Source organism: Xiphias gladius, chromosome 11 (genome assembly GCF_016859285.1).
Source record: "Xiphias gladius isolate SHS-SW01 ecotype Sanya breed wild chromosome 11, ASM1685928v1, whole genome shotgun sequence".
Taxonomy (NCBI): Eukaryota; Metazoa; Chordata; class Actinopteri; order Istiophoriformes; family Xiphiidae; genus Xiphias; species Xiphias gladius.
In genome coordinates, this window is record NC_053410.1 from 16129149 (window position 1) to 16147126 (window position 17978).

General features: G+C 37.9%; 1 protein-coding gene across 8 annotated transcripts in view; it reads right to left on the reverse strand.

Moving 5' to 3' along the window:
- The window catches only part of eys (eyes shut homolog), a 149227-nt gene that overhangs the window by 67347 nt on the left and 63902 nt on the right, over positions 1–17978 (reverse strand). For all 8 annotated transcript variants that reach the window (XM_040139040.1, XM_040139041.1, XM_040139039.1 and 5 more), the window contains 5 exons: positions 8292–8388; positions 7722–7829; positions 6025–6170; positions 679–850; positions 265–343 (listed from right to left, as the gene is read on the reverse strand). In XM_040139040.1, the coding sequence (XP_039994974.1) occupies positions 265–343; positions 679–850; positions 6025–6170; positions 7722–7829; positions 8292–8388 (602 nt within the window). The remainder of the gene's footprint in view (positions 1–264; positions 344–678; positions 851–6024; positions 6171–7721; positions 7830–8291; positions 8389–17978) is intronic.

Consider the following 17978-nt stretch of genomic DNA (forward strand, 5'->3'; position numbering starts at 1 on the left):
GAGACCTTGTAAGCAACTCAGTGTTTCATCTCTAGAGTCCAGCACAATCTATGTTTTAAATCAAATTTAAATTAAATTCGGCAATAAACTAACCACTTTCTTTTAATCAGGTATTTTTACAATGCTTACATGATCCTCAAATTTCAAATGACTTATCTTGTGGAAAAATCAAGGGTGATCGATACCAAAGGCCATACACAGATTACAAAATTCTAGAGATTCCTCTTGACCACCCAGCAGGTTTACTAATTAAGCTCAACTCACGTCGATGTTTGTTTCACATCTGCTGCCAGTCCATCCAGATTCACACAGACAGGAGTATGAATATATTCCATCCTTACAGCTGAGAAGGCCACAACAGATGGGGTCATCAACGTTATACAACCATTTGAAATGAACTATAAAGCATTCATGTAGGTCTTTTGCTATAGTTTATGCAGAATCCTTAGAGAGAGAGATAATCTTTTGAATGAATGTGGATTTCCCCCTTCCATGGAATTAATGACTATAATTTAGAGACCACTGAGACAACCTGTAAGTGCATCACATTAGCACATGTGACATACTGTATATGTCTCCACTCACTGCACTGGAAGGGACTGTAATTAAAAATAATTCCATGCCATTTCTGCACAATTTGCAATGTGTCTGTTTTAAATGATGGAGAAAAATCTGTACCTCCCATGAAGACAAGGCGCTGACATGCATTCATCGATGTTGGTCTCACAGTGGAGCCCCATGAAGCCATCAGGACACAAGCAGTGGTATCGATTAGGCGCATCAATACATCTCCCACTATTTTTGCATGGGTTTGAAACGCACTCATCGATGTTAACTTCACACCATGCCCCTAGGAAATTAAGCATATTTTAGTAAGAAATTACATAGCAAACAACTTAATAGGAGAAAGGTCTTTTTAGAACTTCAGTAGCCAAACTGCTTCAAAAACGTTGATTTAAAAAAAAAAAAAAAATTACAATGGGATGTATATAGTAGTGGGAACAGTCAAGAACGTGGACAACCTACCTCAAAGTTGGAGAAGTTTCTAACCTCATAAAATCTGTACAAGTCTTTGTAAACTAAACAGACATCACTCTATGCGCCACGACATGGTCCCATTTTTACGATGTTTTGTTAGTTTGACACACAGAGGAATAAACTGCAGTGGCTGTGTTTAATGCAATGAGGGAATAGGCTGACAAAATGCACAGCACTTTCATGTTTTTAACAGTTTTTGGGTGCAGTGGAGGTCTACAGCACAGTTAATCTACTGTGTATTAATCCGTGGCTACAAAGAGTTGTCACGGTAAATGGATGTTTGGTTTTATTTTCATTTGATTTGTTTTTTGTTATAAAAAAAAAAATCAGCCTTATACTTATCCGTTGTTACAGTATATACCCTTTAAGTCATTAAATGATTATCTGCAAAACTGTGCATTCCACTGACTAAATGAATGAATGAATGGATTCATTTAGTAGCTACAGTGAATGAGGAAACAAGTTTTACCCCAGTAATAATAAAGTGTATTCTTTATAGTATTTTTATTTTCCAAACCTTACACTGAAAAACTATACAATATAAAAATCAATTATTATCTCAGGCTAGTTTCACAATGCATTTGACACTTCATCAGTTTATTTGCAGCGAAACATCGGTTAGTTTCTTGCTGGCATTAACTTTAACTTACAGCATCCACAATTAGTTGATTATCCAATTATTTGATCAACGCCAAAAAGAATTCCCGACAATAGTGATAATTGATTCATCAATTTAAGTCATGTTTTTGCCCTAATGGTAGAGTGCTAATAAGAAGTGCAGCACATTTAACAGAAAATAAACTACCGGCCACATTTTTTTTTTCAGGAACCATGGTCCGGCTACTTTGGATAATCCACTGAATTTTCAGTTTCCAGTGAAAACTGTTCACAGTGAGGTCTGAGATTTTTCAGAAAACAGACATTGTCTGTTGAAATACAAGTTAATTTGGAATTTTTTAATGTAATGTTTGTCTGCTGTGAGCACCACAAACAAAATTCCATTCACCTCCATTATGCTGTTCTTTTTTTTTTTTTTTTTTTAGTAATTTAGGTGACTTGCCCCATTAAAAACATTTTAGAAATATTTAACAAAATTAAGAAAATCAATTCTTGCTCATAAATAACAAGCTGGAGAAAGGCTTTGAAAAAAGTGAAAAGTATTAATTACATATAAACCTAGTCCACTAGAAGAACTGAGCATGTTGCAACAATAGCTGGCCTCTGTGCTGTCCCCGAGAGGGAGCGAAGTGCAGCACTGAACTAATGGGAAATTGTGTCATATACTGTACGAGCTGTACATCCTTACAGCTATGACTACTACGTAGAACTACTACACAGTCCAATGTCTATGAAGGCACAATCCATACAAACTGCACTGGACACAATGTGCTAACTCAAAGGGAACACATGAAAACAACTTATATCTTCACTGTCCATCAAGATAAATCCAACGACTCACAAAGTAAGTGAGCTTACTCGGAGTTGATGATTTTCCTTATTTATGCAGACCTCACAAAAATAGCAACAACATCACAGAAGAAATGAAGGGGAGGGGAGAGCTCATGCTGTGAGGGAAACACCAGACAACAGAAAACGTCAAAATAAGACCTCCTTCCAGCAAATCAGAACACAAGGTGGGAATCACACTGATGATGTTTATAGCAGTCTAAATTATAGCAGGCAGTGCTTTAGAGAGATCCACAGAAGATGACTATGTTTAAAGGAATAAAAAATAAATGAATGGGTGGTGGCTAATGCTACAACCAACAACTGATTTTCACTTAAGTGGTAAAAAGATTATTTACAAGCCCTAAAATCTATTTGAGACTTCCAGGAATCGAGAGATGAAAAATTTTGACTGACCCATCGTTAATCATTTGGTTAGCTTTTTATCTGTGGGCTGAGACAGATGTAAAGAAACACAGTGACAAGGGGAGTAAGAATTTATTTGTTCCCTCCCGTGTTTTATCATGAAAGGGAATAAACAAACTATCTTTAGGGTACACAAATCTATCACGTTCTCTCGTTACAGACTGTAAAACGATTCCTTTCTTGTCCTAAACTGATAACCTTTTTCATTTAATCAAAAGGAAAGCAAAACGGCAACTGGAAAATTCTGTTTATGGCTGAGTAGGTGACAATGCTTGATCCCAAAAACAACAATAGAGCTGCAACAGAACATGAACTATGGATAAAATGATACAGAAGTCTCAAATGATGAAATAAGTGAAAAAATGACGGTAAAAAAATCTCATTTGACAGACATTTTTATGACATATGTATTTCACATTATCCTTAGACTGATGCTCACATTAAAAACACCCATGTATCTTGATGTTTTTATTTAGGTCAGAAGTCATATGACTTTAGGTTCTGGGCTGAATCCTAAATATTAAGAGGACGGAACTGTTAATGAGACACAGAATTACATGTTGAACATTTAATTCTGCAGACTGGTGAATGAGGGTCTGGAATATCTTAAAAAAATCCTAATACTTATTACGATAAACAATTACTAGTTAATACAACTAGACTACAAAGTGGCATGAAGCTAAATGTGTGCAGTTAAAATGTAGATTGACTGCTTTCTTGACACATTGACATACTGATACTTCTGTTTCTGAGACAGTACTCGAGATATTTTAAGTATTAAGCCCCAAAACACACGTATAAGTCATGTACTAACTCTGTCCCACAGTAGCAAGAACTGTCTCGGTTTTATAATTGATACAGTTAATAGATGTACTATGTATTAATACATGTTAGCACAGGAAGTACATGTTACCCCATTCACATTAAATGTAAAATACATTTCTAAAGCAACAGACCTATGCAGAGGTTCAGCGGCAAAGACAGATATAATGGCAACATTTTATTTATCAAGTTCAGCCAGCAGAAGATTTACTGAAGCCTGAACATCAAAACAACACCGAGGGGGCCAGAACATCATCATCCAACAATGTGCTGACTGAGGAAGTTTGCCACAATGTGCTGATTGCACTGTACTATCACTCAAGGGAACATGCTCCTTGATGATGGGTGAAGAAGAGAAAACAGAAGGTGACGAATGGTGTGCTTAAACCGTGATTTATATAAACAAGATTACCCATTAATCATGTCACTCTAATGACTTCTGACCTCAGTGCCCATGTACAGTTAAATAATACATATTGGGATTACTGAGCCTTTTAAACCAAATAACCTAAATAAGGATGAGACAGCTGAGATCTCGGCAGCTGCCAAGACTGTCTTACAGAATAAGTGTTTCTCAGTGTGAGACATGGAAAACGAAATGACAATGTATAGAAAAATGAAGCATAATTACACATGATTAGGTTAGAGCCATAACTAAAGACTGTTATTTTAATGAATATGGATTCCTGACTTGCCAGGATGTGAAGAACACCACAAGATAAAAAATTACCTATTTCATCTAACACTTTTAAAAGAAAGTGGGTCACACAAACTTTAAGAGAGGTTAAAAAAATAATGATAAAAGTGGTTGGAGGTGTCAGAAATTTAACTAAAACAATTTTCTGGCTTCTTGCTTCAATTATTTCTCAAAGCTACAACATGTTACACGTATAAAAACCTTAAAAAGTTTTGCTCAGTGTTGAGAAGAGAGGGTAACAGTAAGAGCCTTTAGACAACTCCTTAGCAAAAAATTGCAATTGGCTGATTTACTCTAAGAGCAGAAAATACAGATGCACTGACTGACTCACTAAACAAAAACTAGTAGGAAAATTCAATATGGATAGTCATGCAGGTGGGAATGAAGTGTCATCATAGCTTAATCACATCTATGAAAGTGTGCAGATATAGCACTAGACTGATTTATTAGTAGGCAGCTTCAACTGTTACCATCAAAATGAATTATGGCATTCAATATGCAAAAAACATCCCATGACTTTCCCGATGGCAGGAGCAAATAATGTGAAAACACCATCAATTGACACAACAAGTTACAGCATTTCAGTGATAGAAGAGATGAGCCATCAGACCATCAAAGCAGAATAGCATTTCAATCAATTTCGATCTGGCTGCAAAAACATGATGTGCTGAATCACCCTAAGAAGGCAAATTTGCTATATGACTAGAATAAAAAGAAATTACAAACAAACAGCTACAGTAGCACCACGAAACAGTTTGTGTTCCTGTGAAAACTTGCAATGCTGTTACACGTTACCACAGCAAATATTTTCTATGAGTTCTACTCGGTTTGAGCCGATCCAAACTGTATCCTCTGGCCGCTTGCTCTCTTGGGGAACCCTGTTTCCTCAGATGAGCTTAGAGCAACAGAAAAAGTAATGACTTGTACTATGCTGTGCGTAGGCCTAATAATAAAAGCTGCTTCTGTGGGAATTGGGCCATGTGTGTCAGGTTCTGCTCTCCAGAGTAGCAATACCTCAGAGATTTCCCCCCTCTCTCAACTGGGGAAGGATAAATTGATGATACAGTGTGGAAGACAAATGAAATTAATCTTCCCAGTACCTGACAGGAATCGGCTTTAGATTTAGGACACACACACACACACACACACACACACACACACACACACACACACACACACACACACACACACACACACACACACACACACACACACACACACACACACACACACACACACGCTCGATATCCATCTGGGTGGAAAATAAGACAAATGGATTGAAGTAAAACAACAATAGCTTTGTGAGACTTAAAAGGCTGATGAAATGAAATAGAGGCAACTAACAGACACTGAGAAGTTTTCATCAGATAAAACAGGTGACATTAATTTATCTCTTGTTAGCTTTACTGAAAAGCAGGCACTGTATCTTGCAGAGGCAGGCGGGCTAATTAAAAGCAAGCATTGTGAACTAGTTTTTTTACACTAAGCCAGATCCATGTCAGAGTTGCTTCAATAGCGTGCGGCCGCAGCAGTCATGATAAGCTTTTTTCGGCTCTCATATTGATCTCCGTGTCACGAAAGGGCAAAAGAGCTACCTGAGTATCCAGGGCGACAGACACACTTGAAGCCCCCGGGCGTGTTGATACAGATGCCCTCGTGTAGGCAAGGTGAAACTTCACACTCATTCACATCCAGGTCACACAGCGTTCCAAAATAACCAGGAGGGCAAATGCAGCGGAACCTAGGGGAAGATGTGATAACACTCAATCATTAAGAAATAAAGTGAAATCCAGTGAAGACCAATGTGTCAGACGGTAAGTACAGCATACTTATATGTTTAGTTCTTACTGTTACTTTAAAATAAGCAGAATCTTTTTTTCTGTAAAAACTGCACACACACTTGCAGAATTAATTACTTGGAGAAAAACTGTGTTTTTTTTATGTATGTGTGTGTGTGTGTGTGTGTGTGTGTGTGTGTGTATGTGTGTGTGTATTCCAAACCCACAAACTCAAGTGCAGATTAAGACTTTTTTCATTTTCAAACTCTTCATACAAAAATGAACAATATGACAGCAATGAACTTTCCCAGTGTGTAACTTAATTTGAATTGTGTTTAATGACTTATTACTAAATGGAAGAGCTTAATCTGTGCAGTTTACTCAATTCAATTGCTTCCCTGCAGCTTTCGGTGCGTCTAATATCCCCTGACCACACACCTCAGAGGAGATGGTTATCCTATTTGTAAGTGAGATGATTAGAAAACATGTAATTAGACACCTCTGTGTGAGGGTGAAATTTCATCTTTTCATTATTTGAAAACAATTTTTTTCATCAGTAAGCCATTTTCCCCAATATCAAGTTTCTGTGATAAGCCACACTGTATTTTCATTGTCATGTGGCACTACAGACTGCTGTCTCATTATGCAAACGTTAAAGGCTGGACAGGTCTGAGACCAAATTATCAGAACAATCAACACTTTCCTTATTGCAATCTATTACCCCGGTGCCTGCTTACAGTCAATTTGGTCTATAGCAGTTACTTTAGTTTCATAAGTAAAAGCCTGTATTTTACATAAATAGATGGGAAGAGACAATGTGGCCCTTGCAGAGTCAAACTCTCAGTATCTTAAGGAAAAGGATGGGTAAATGTAAGACAGCAATGGCCCAGTGAGTATATCAGAGTCTGATTCATCACCACAGTACAGATGGACTCGTTCGGCTTGTTGGGTCAGGGAGACGGAGATAGTGGCTTGCGAAGTGCTCGTGGTGGGCAGCGAGGTTAAAATACACCTGATGTGAACTCCCTGGACTGTGCAATCAGAGGAGTGCTCTGCGCACGGGCCAGGTCACATGGGAGCAAAATCATGACGGGAGACAAACTGGAGACAAACCATTTAGGACTCAAATTGGCCCTGGGACTCCTCTACCCATCTGTCCGACTAAGTCTGGAAGCCCCGGGGCTCCCATTAAGCACAGCAGAGAGAAGCACCAGTGGAGTAAAGCTCAATCTAGATACATGATGTGTTCTTGCTGAATTCACTCTCTGTCTTTAGAATAACAGCTTATGTGTGTCAAGGATGAAGACAGGCTCGTTATATAAACCGGAACACTTTGAAGAGGAACACTGCAACCTCCTGTGTTTTCTTTGGAGAACAGTTTTGTCCGTTCACCTTTAAAAAACAAACTTATGAAATGAATTCTGCCTGGTCTTTATTGATATGTGCAATTTTTAAAAGCCCACAGTGAATAAGGTTCAAAGTCATAGCAAAAAAGGAGCTATATTCATACTTACTTGTTCACAAGGTCTTGACAGATGCCAGCGTTGTGGCACGGGCTGGAGGTGCATTCATTGATGTCCTCCTCACAGTGAAGGCCAGAAAATCCCATTTTACAATCACAGCTGGAACAGATATTTTGTCCCCAATTAAAAATAAAAGATCTATCTGTTTCCTACTGACACCATGCATGAGTGAAAAAAATCATTAGGAATTTAAAGATATTAACCGAACAACATATTTAGTCCGACTGCACGTACAGTAACATTATGACTAAACAAACCTAAAGCTGGCATGACAAGAGTAATTAAGAGGTAAAAGGTAGATTTTTTGTACACAATTCGACTTACATTATTAGTTTTATCTATTAAATAATGTGAAGAAAGGGCCTGAGTTCAGAACAAATCTAATAGCTCAGAGTAATCTACCGTCAAAATTACGGTATAATGACCTGAGACCTGTACAGGAATGAAGGTTTATAGCACTGATACTGTAGATTAACCAATGCTTAAAGTCCATCACTACAAACCATGACATTTTCTCGCCTCCTAAGAAATGAAAAGCTGGTTATGGATAACACTATTTACCTGTAACTGTTGACCTGGTCCACACAATTGCCCTGGTTTTGGCATGGATTTGAGTTACACTCATTGGTGTCAATTTCACACCAAGTTCCTTCAAATCCTGAAAGATAGATGAGATGGCCATGGATCAGCAAGCCCCACTACATCCTGAAGACATCAGGGCCGATGATAAAAAAGGCCCCAGTGAGTGCTGTTTTAATGGAACTAGTAGCCCCTGTAGCATATCTCATCTTCCAGCTCTCAGCACTCACTGTTTCCCCTTTGAGAGTGTGTAAGTCTAATAATACTTTAGTGCCACAGACAGATTGGTCTGTGGGTTAGTGGTTTGGGGTTTGGGAGGTTTCTGTCTGTGTGTGTGTGTGAGAGAGAAAGTGAGCTAGCAGGGGGACATCTTGTTAAGTTAGGGTAAAAAGGGGAGGCTAAGCCCCAGAGCTCTTTTGCTCTTGTTCATTAGGGGGTTGAGGGGCAGGATGGCCAAGCAGATCAGCATGGATGTTTTGTTGTACTTCTGACGGCTGCCCGGGAGCCTGTAATGTTCTGCCTGGTGGAGGTATTCCTCTAGTGCTTGGTCTGGTCCATATGATGGTTTTTGGCTGTACAAAACAAACTGCATTACTCAGTGTTATGAAGTAAAATTAATTCATGAATGAAAAAATTATAAAGAAACCCCAAACACCACAATGTATGGATGCAAATAATGGCCAAAAAGATTTGAATGTTATAAGCAACTGAAAAATGTTATTGTGAAATGTTATCACTTCTAAATATGTCATTTATTTAAATGCCATTGAAGTTACTGAGAATCACTGAACTTATCGAAATCCACAGAACACATAGCACTGAAATATTTTACGTGGAAAAACCATCTTTCTGAATTTACACTCCACAGACAGTTTATAACACTTTTTTTTGTTGACATTGTCAGAAATGTGTGAATTCAATGACATGCGGGCGACAAATTAAAGGAAAAACCTGAATAAATGAATGGAGAAGCATAGCAAATGCAGATGCCTCCCCACAGGGCAAGAGGGGTCACTGAAAGGTTTGATGAGTATGAAAATGATGTAAATCATATGCTATGGCCTTCGCAGTCACCAGATGAGGGAATATCTTTTCTAAGAATGGTGTTCATCCCTCCAGTAGAGCTCCAGAGACTTGGAGAATCAATGCCAATGAGCACTTAAGCTGTTCAGGCAGCTCGTGGTGACCCAACACCTTACTAAGACACTTTATGCTGGTTTATCCCTTAATTTGTCACCCACTATACAGAGAGGAGTTTCTAATTTTTTGAACAACACCATTTACATATATATGAGGGGGGCAGAATATTAGAAACACCTTTAAATATTATGCGGCCCAGTAAAAGACCATCAATAACTATGACTTCAGTGCTAAAACAAAAAATTTAATTATAACCTCTGTGACAGTCTCATTGACATCATGAAAGTAAACTTTATGGCAGAGTTGTTGTGTTGGATTGTATTAGACCTATACAGGTGTACCTAATAAAGTGGCCACTGAATGTATGTGGTCTGAATTCCCCTCTTTGAAAATTTCAAGTATACTTAACGTTGTACAATATCCAAAAACCATATTCAAACTGCTCAAATTCAACAAGAATCATTCAGATCTAAAAAAAGTCAAGTTTAGTCAGAAAAAGTCAGCTGATTAATTTGGTCAAATTTAGACAGTAAAATTAAAAGATATGACGTTCAGACCTGAACATCCAGGATACCATAAATAAGCAAGTCTAGCTAACTGATTCTTTATGGCCATGATTTCCCCCCATACTACTGATTTTCAGCATTCTATGACTGTTTCTGCCATTGCATCTGTCGTCGTATGAGAAGTAACACAGAGATACCATTTCCTGAACAATTCTGCTATCAAACTGCTTTATAACTCTGAGCTCAGACTTTCAAAGACAACTTGTGTGCTGTCCCTGCAGAGCACCATCTGCCACCATTAATTAAATGTGGTACAAGCATATAACAAAGGGTTAATAAAACTAGTTTATAATGAGCATTTGTGCTGTTATTGTTCCCTTGTCCCATCATACTACTCCCGCTGCTTCAAGTTAGAGTTATATATATTTGAACTAAAATGGGTTTCGGCTCATATAAGTAGTAATTCTCAGCAGAGAGAATAACTTTTATTAAGAATGAAGAGGTTGTTTAAAATTATTTTTGAGAGAAGCACATGTAGTTTAAGCCTAGTGAGTTGGATAAATATGAAGAAATGCTTTACTTATATTATATTTTTTAAGGAAATATGGATGCACTAGTATTAATAAAAATCTTTTAACTACTGATTACTACATGATAATACCATAACATGAATATTCCCATATGATGGTTTTTTCCTATTTCTGAAGTTCACCATAGAAGTCTGAGGGTCTTCTGTACTGTTTGTGATGATACCATAAATCAGGAGGTAACACTATATAATTCTCTGTAATAGGGCTGTTAACAAATATTCTGAATTTGAATTACATAATTGAATAAGAAAAAAAAACGACATTTCATTGTGAAAATGAATAATCGGGGGGGGGCTAGCACAGCTGTCTGCCTTGCCAGTTCTTGCATGGGCCTGGAACATTGCACTGAATGCACTGCATTACAGACAGGAGTCACACAACGTCACATTCACTCATTGAAAATGAGGTGCAGGTTAAGCTAAAACGAGCCAATAATTCCACAACAACCATGTGGTAATGATGGCAGAGAGTTCACAACCCAACTTGGCTGCAGAGAAAGAGATCTTGGTCAGTAGATGGCAAAATCGGGGAACCTAAAGATAAAGTTGTGTGCAAACTCTGTAAGCTGCAGTTAGCCTACCTTTCCAGCACTAGCAACCTGAGGGCACATCTCGAAAATATGCATCCAAGTAGTGTTTGTTTGCCCTCTTATGGATATAATGCACAAAAATAGATAATCACATGGTTCAAAACCACGTGTTTTTTTTGAGGAATAATCAAACGTACTTTTTGCTCAATTTGACAGCGCTACTCTGTAATGGCAACAATTTTTACCTCCAACAAGGATGTTATGTTTCACCTGTGTCTGACTGTCGGCTTGTTTGTTGGTTTATTTGTAGGCAAGACTACGCAAAAAATACTGAGCGGATTTGCAACAAACGTGGTGGAGGGATGTGGCATGGGGCAGATCTGGATCATTTACTATGAATTCTCTTAAGTCTGGTTTGTGCAATTGCAGTACTTTCAAAATCTACTGGAAACGACAGGTGGCAGAGAATTATATAGATCATCATTTTCTCTTTTCAGATGGATACACCAAGTGGAAGCCATTATTTGTGGTTAGCTTTCTAGCCACATTAAGCTCAGTACTGTTGATTGTTAAGTTTTATTGAATAACAAATTGCTTAACTGGATGGGGCTCTCCAAACAACTCTCACTGTGCATTTTTAATCAGCTGAATAACCTATATTGTATATCATTACGTTTAAAAGGAAGAAAGGAAAATTTCCAATACAACTAGAGTGATGCTACCCTAACTGACGCAGCTCTGCGCATCTTGGGACATAAGAATGAGAGGGAATCCATGAGACCACAGAGAGCACAGAGCATCTGGTGAATTATGGGACAGCACAGGTTTCACAAGTGGCCTGTCAGTCAAAGCAATGGTGGAGCACCTTGGGGACTATTTCGAATGTCACTGGAATGTAATGTATCTTCTGCCACTAAGCAGTGACTGGAGGCTTCTCTTTGACAGAGTACAGAGAGGGATACCCAGGGCGCGTGCTCACGTAGTCATTCCATCATCTGGCAGGAGCTTCAGTATGTGATCACAGCTCCTGCCAGTGAATGTCTCCAAGGAGAAGAAATTGTGGGTAATCCTTTGTGGTTTGTGAACTAACTTTGATGGATCTTTCAATAGAAAATATGAGTGACGTCTTCATTTTAACTGTGTGAATTTGGTTTGGACTGTTATATTTGTGACTATAGTCTTCTTATCAAAGTTGCTGTCAGTCTGATGTTAACAGTTTCTCAGAGAGGGGCAATTTAAAATTACATTATATTACCCACTGTGCAATATAGATTATGGGTTTTGTCTGTGGTGTCATCTGTGGGCTGTCATACATTACATCAAATGTCAGACGTCACTTATCACTTAATCTGTGTAATCTGAAACCTAAATGCATCATCATCAAGTTTTTTTTCAGTTGAACTGTGTTGAGTTCTGGTCTTCCAAGTTTAAATTTTTATTTTAAGTTGTTGAGCCTCTATTTGGCCAATCAGTGTAATGTTTTAAATGACACAACACAGTAAACAAATGCAACATCCCTCCAAGATTAATCAAAACTGGGTCACGGGGTTCTAATCCAAACTTAACTAACAATAACTGAATAATAGATGATTGAATATTTCCTTAAGGTGGATGATACTGACTAAGATATATATAAGATACACATCAATTAAAACGTACAATGAACACAGGAAGCTGAACAGATTTCATATCTGTAACGGCCTTGCTTGGCGGTCGCCAAGTGGCCTGTCAGCAAGAACAGTACGCTACCGTCTATGACTGAGCATAAACTTCCTTCTATTACAAGGGAAATTAATGACTAACATTATAGTACTGTATGTACCATGATTTTGTGCAAACACTGTGGCAATTTGAGGCGCATATTATTATATATATATATATATATATATATATATATATATATATATATACATATATATATATACACACACACACATACATCTACATAATATACACATATACACATACACACACACACACACACACACACACACACACACACACACATACATATATACACACACACACTCACTCACATTGATTAACAGGTGACACTATATGTGGTTTATAACAATTATTGACAGATTATTTTGATATATTTCTAAAAAGACAAACATTATTGAACATGAATAAAAGTTAAGGCAAGACAACAAAAATCTCAGATCTCTATAACTGAAACTATGCATTCATACCCAGTAGACCCCCTGACATCAGTGTGGCCCCTAACATCTGAAACTAAACCTCTGTGCTTGGATATTACTCATAAAATTAGTATATTCTGTCATCACTGTCGCTATTCTCCAAATATTTACCATTTGGGTATTTTTACCTGCTGCGAAGTGTTCAGGGATTAAACATCAATATGTTAAAAACTACAGAGGAGGAAAGCCTCTGATACCACTGTGTGTCCATTGAGGCTTTTTTCTGTCTGGAAACAGAGGTCTCAAAGCTAAAATGGAAGAAAAGGACCACCTTTTGCCCTCAGCAGTGGAATATCGCTAGCATGCTGAGATTTTTTTTTTTTTCCACTGAAGGGGCACGCTCCCATACTGAGACTGAACACCTGCTACATTTTAATATTTTCTTGCCTCTCTGTGTGCCATCACTTTAAGAATATTAGACCAGATACTAGTTCTCCAAACGGAACTGTCATTAACATGCTATGAGCTTGCTTAAAATGCAATATGCACTGTAAAAGAACTTGAATTAGACCTAATTCCTTACTTCTGTTAATAAGGGTTTTTTTTATTGTGATTCCAGAATATGTTATACATGAAAGGGAACAAAAGGAGGTACTCAGGTCCCACTTCAGGTAGCAATAATGAAATCAAGAAGAAAGCACACATTGAAACACGATAAAAAAAATAAAAATGGGTAGATAAATATAAAGTGTAAAATGAGCAGAGTGTGAGGACAGGAATAGATAAACAAGGTGGCCAAGTGGGCTCAAATTGCAGCAATGCCCTGACATGAGACAATCGTAATCATAGCAGCAAAGTGTTCAGTAAGATGAAGCAATTGTTCAGGGAGATTACAGAATTTTCCGTCTTAAAGTGCAGAATTATCACACTCAAAATGCATGTCCTGATACGGAGTAATATTAATCATAGTAGCAGTCGTTAAGTGAGATGCAGAAATTGTCAGTCTCACAGCATCTGGGAAGAAGCTGTTCCTCAGCCTAGTGGTTCTGGCCTTGATGCTACGTAGACTCCTGCCTGAACGGAGGGGGACAGATAGGCCATTAGCAGGGTGGGTAGAGTCCCTGAGAGATTATGCCGGAGGCCTTTTTCCTGGACTTGCTGTTGTAAATGTCACTGATGGTGGGTGGGCGGCTGCCAGTGATCCTCTCTGCAGTCTTAACTACCCGCTGCAGTGACCGCAGCAGACCAGTTGCCGTACTACACAGAGGATGCTCTCCACCATACACCTGTAGAAGGAAATAAGGACTGGAGGTGCCAAGGCCAATGCGCTTCAGCCTCCTCAAGAAATAGATGCGTTGGTGGGCCTCCTTCACTATGCTGGCAGTGCTGAGGCTCCAGGTGAGGTTATCAGAAACGTGCACCCGCAGGTATTTAAAGCAGGAGACCACTTCAACAGCTGCTCCCCCCATTTTGAGGGGAGGGGGAGTGGTAACAGTCTTCCTAAAGTCCACAATCATCTCCTTTGTTTTCTTTACATTGATGGAGACCACTGATTGCTGAGAGTCATATTTCGCACCACTGCCGGGTCATCTGCAAATTTAACAATGCGATTCCTAGGATGCTCGGCTGAGCAGTTGTAGGTCAGCAGTGTGTACAGCAGGGGGCTCAGGACACATCCCTGGGAGAAACAGATGAGATGCTGTGGATTCTAATGGACCAGGGCCTATTTGTTAAAAAGTCTAGTACCCTGTTGCACAACGATGACATCAGTCCAACTAGTGTAAGTTTGTCTATCAGGCTTTGTGGGATGATGTTGCTGATTCACACTGAGTTAAAGTAAGTCATCATTTATTGTACAATGAAAAGTTTTTTCCCCTCATGACAACTTTTACTGTACTGCTTGCAGTCACAACCAGTCCAGGAACATTGTTCCTCAATATGACCCCTGGGACTTAAATGCTTTATAGAACGATAGAGGAAGTGTCTGAGGTAAAGACCTACAGTATCTTCATCGTGGTTTAATTTTATTCAGAGTGAAGACCATCTGACTCTGCTGAGACTACAGTTATTAAAAAAAAACACATAAGAGCTTCCATCATGTAACTTTTTAATGCTTCCGAGCCGGCGACAGCCGTAGCCGGAGGCATTATGTTTTTCGGGTTGTCCGTTCGATTATCTTGAACGTGATCCCTCCGGAACGCCTTGAAGGAATTTCTTCAAATTTGGCACAAACATCAATTGGACTCAAGGATGAACTGATTAGATTTTGGTGGTCAAAGGTCAAAGGTCAAGGTCACTGGGACCTCACATAACATGTTTTTGGCCATAATTCAAGAATTCATCCTAATTCACACTAATTATGACAAAATTTCGCACAAATGTCTAATAGGATAAAACTATGAAGTGATGACATTTTATATCCAAGAGAACATCATAATGTTCTTCAGATACACTTAATACCTTTTATTAAATTCCTTCAAAGTCTTCACTACATATATTAAATGAGACTGGACAAACATGGATGTAAACTGCAACTTGACTGTTTCACGGAGGCAAACGGGGGTAAATTATATCAGAAAAAGGGATTTTTGGAGAATGGAAAGTATATGCGAATAAGACAATAGTGTTTTGTAAATAACTTAAGCTGGTGAGTTAAGAAAACGATCAGTTGGACATTTAAGTCATCTCAACTCACGATTATATGAAAGTGATAATTAAACAATATGAACTTGAAACTCAATAAATTAACAAATTTCACTTTGTTAATAATAAAAGTTAAATAATGTAATTTATTATGAGATTTTATAGTACAAATGATGAGCATGAAAATTGTACTTTCCTGCTAAAGTTAACAGAACTTTCTCGCATTGTAATGAAGGACAGATTAAGATTCAAAGGTAGCACTCACTCACTTTTGTTGAAGTAAGAGACAAAATTGAATTGTTGGCACAATTTCAATTTTTCTTTAAATTGTGATAATTTGCGTTTCTGAGGCCTAATAACTTGTAATTGTTATTTAATCCAAAGAATATATAGAATATAATTTGGCATTTTTACAGCGTGGTCACTGACCGCCTCTCTCTTTCATGGACCATTATTCTGTGGGAGAGATTGCTTTGATCGCAGTACTTGTAGAGAAAATGTTATTAAAGAGGCTTACTGTCACAGTATATTGACTGAGTTCCATTAAGCCTAGGTAATGAATCAAAATACAACACATTTTACATATTATTATAAGTATGTTAAATGTAACTTCTATGTTGTATATGCTGCTGCTACAGTATCTCAACCAGGACACTTCTTTAAAAGAGATTTTTAATCTCAGTCTGGCACTTTCCTTCTTAAATAAAGTAATCATTATTGTTATTAAACATCTTATGATAATAATAATACAAAGCAAAATAGTAAATGTGGTTCCCACGAAATTAATTTATATGATTAGAATGCATGAAGATCATACAATAAATCTCGATCTAGAATAGCACACTATAAAACACAAAAGATACAGTAAATTCAGCAGACAGGGAGTATGTTTTGTAATGCAAGCCCAAAAGTTTCAGTGCATTAAGTTCTATATCACTATTCAGAGAGAAGGAAAAAGGTCAGTGATATTCACATACAGTACATCTGCCAGGGCATTTTCCTTATAAATTGAGACACATCTACTATAACTCATATTTCCTACCTCCTCTATAAAAGAGAATAATCACTTAAAAATGAATGAAGCGAGGACGAGCTTTTCCAACACTTCTCTGGCGACACACATTCTCAACACATCTTTTTCAATATCATATTAGGTATGTGTCAGTTCTCTTGTTGGCACAGCTTCACAGTAGCTCATTAACCAACTGTTTGGTAGGACACAATCTCAATCTTGTGGAAGGTGAAGGCTAGTGTAGCATGCCATGCAAATAAAGGGGTTTGTTCTCCATCTGGCTAGGAACACCTCTGGGGATATTCTGAGCCATGGAGACCAAATGGCTTTTGCATGTAAAGGGACCACACAATGCTTCTGAATTCATTCACTATACTGCAAGAATCATATTTCTCAACTTCCAATAGACTATAGGCATACCAATTGTCCCCCTGTCAAATAGCTCATTTTTAAAACTGAATAGGCCAACCTGTACCAACCCAATGAAAAGGTGGTAATGGGCATAGGCACACTCTAAGGCATATGAAAATTACATGACATATTATGAAGTCCAATAAATCTAAACCATTAAGTGCTGCAGTGACATGGTGTTCTTTGTAATGTTGAAATACAAAAATGTGAGACATTATTCCTTTTAGTCATCAAACCAAATGCCATTTCAAGGCCCTTTAGGAATGTGGCATTAACGCTTTGTTATTGCTTTCCTGCAAATGAACATTGTCACTAATCCTAAAATTATTATTACTATTAATCTGAATGTTGCAAAGCTAAAATCTGAGTCATCACAATCTAATAAAAGGCTGTAATGTTTTCAGATGTCTTTTGTGCAAGTCTTAATTGAATGTAGTGATACGCTTTACAAGCCAGCTGATGGTGTGGTTCATCACTTCACCTATTCTGCACTTGAGCCTGTGGTGTTCATCTCTGAAAATTTTTCTGAAAATGATATGAATTGACCATGTGACAATTATTTGCTATCTGTGAGATAAAGTCCCGTAATAGTACAAAGCACAAAATGGCATTTTATAGGCATCCTTTTCAAAGATACGTGGGTAAGTAAATGAATAAAGTTGTAGTTTTGTAGCATTGCAATATGACACTTTTGGAC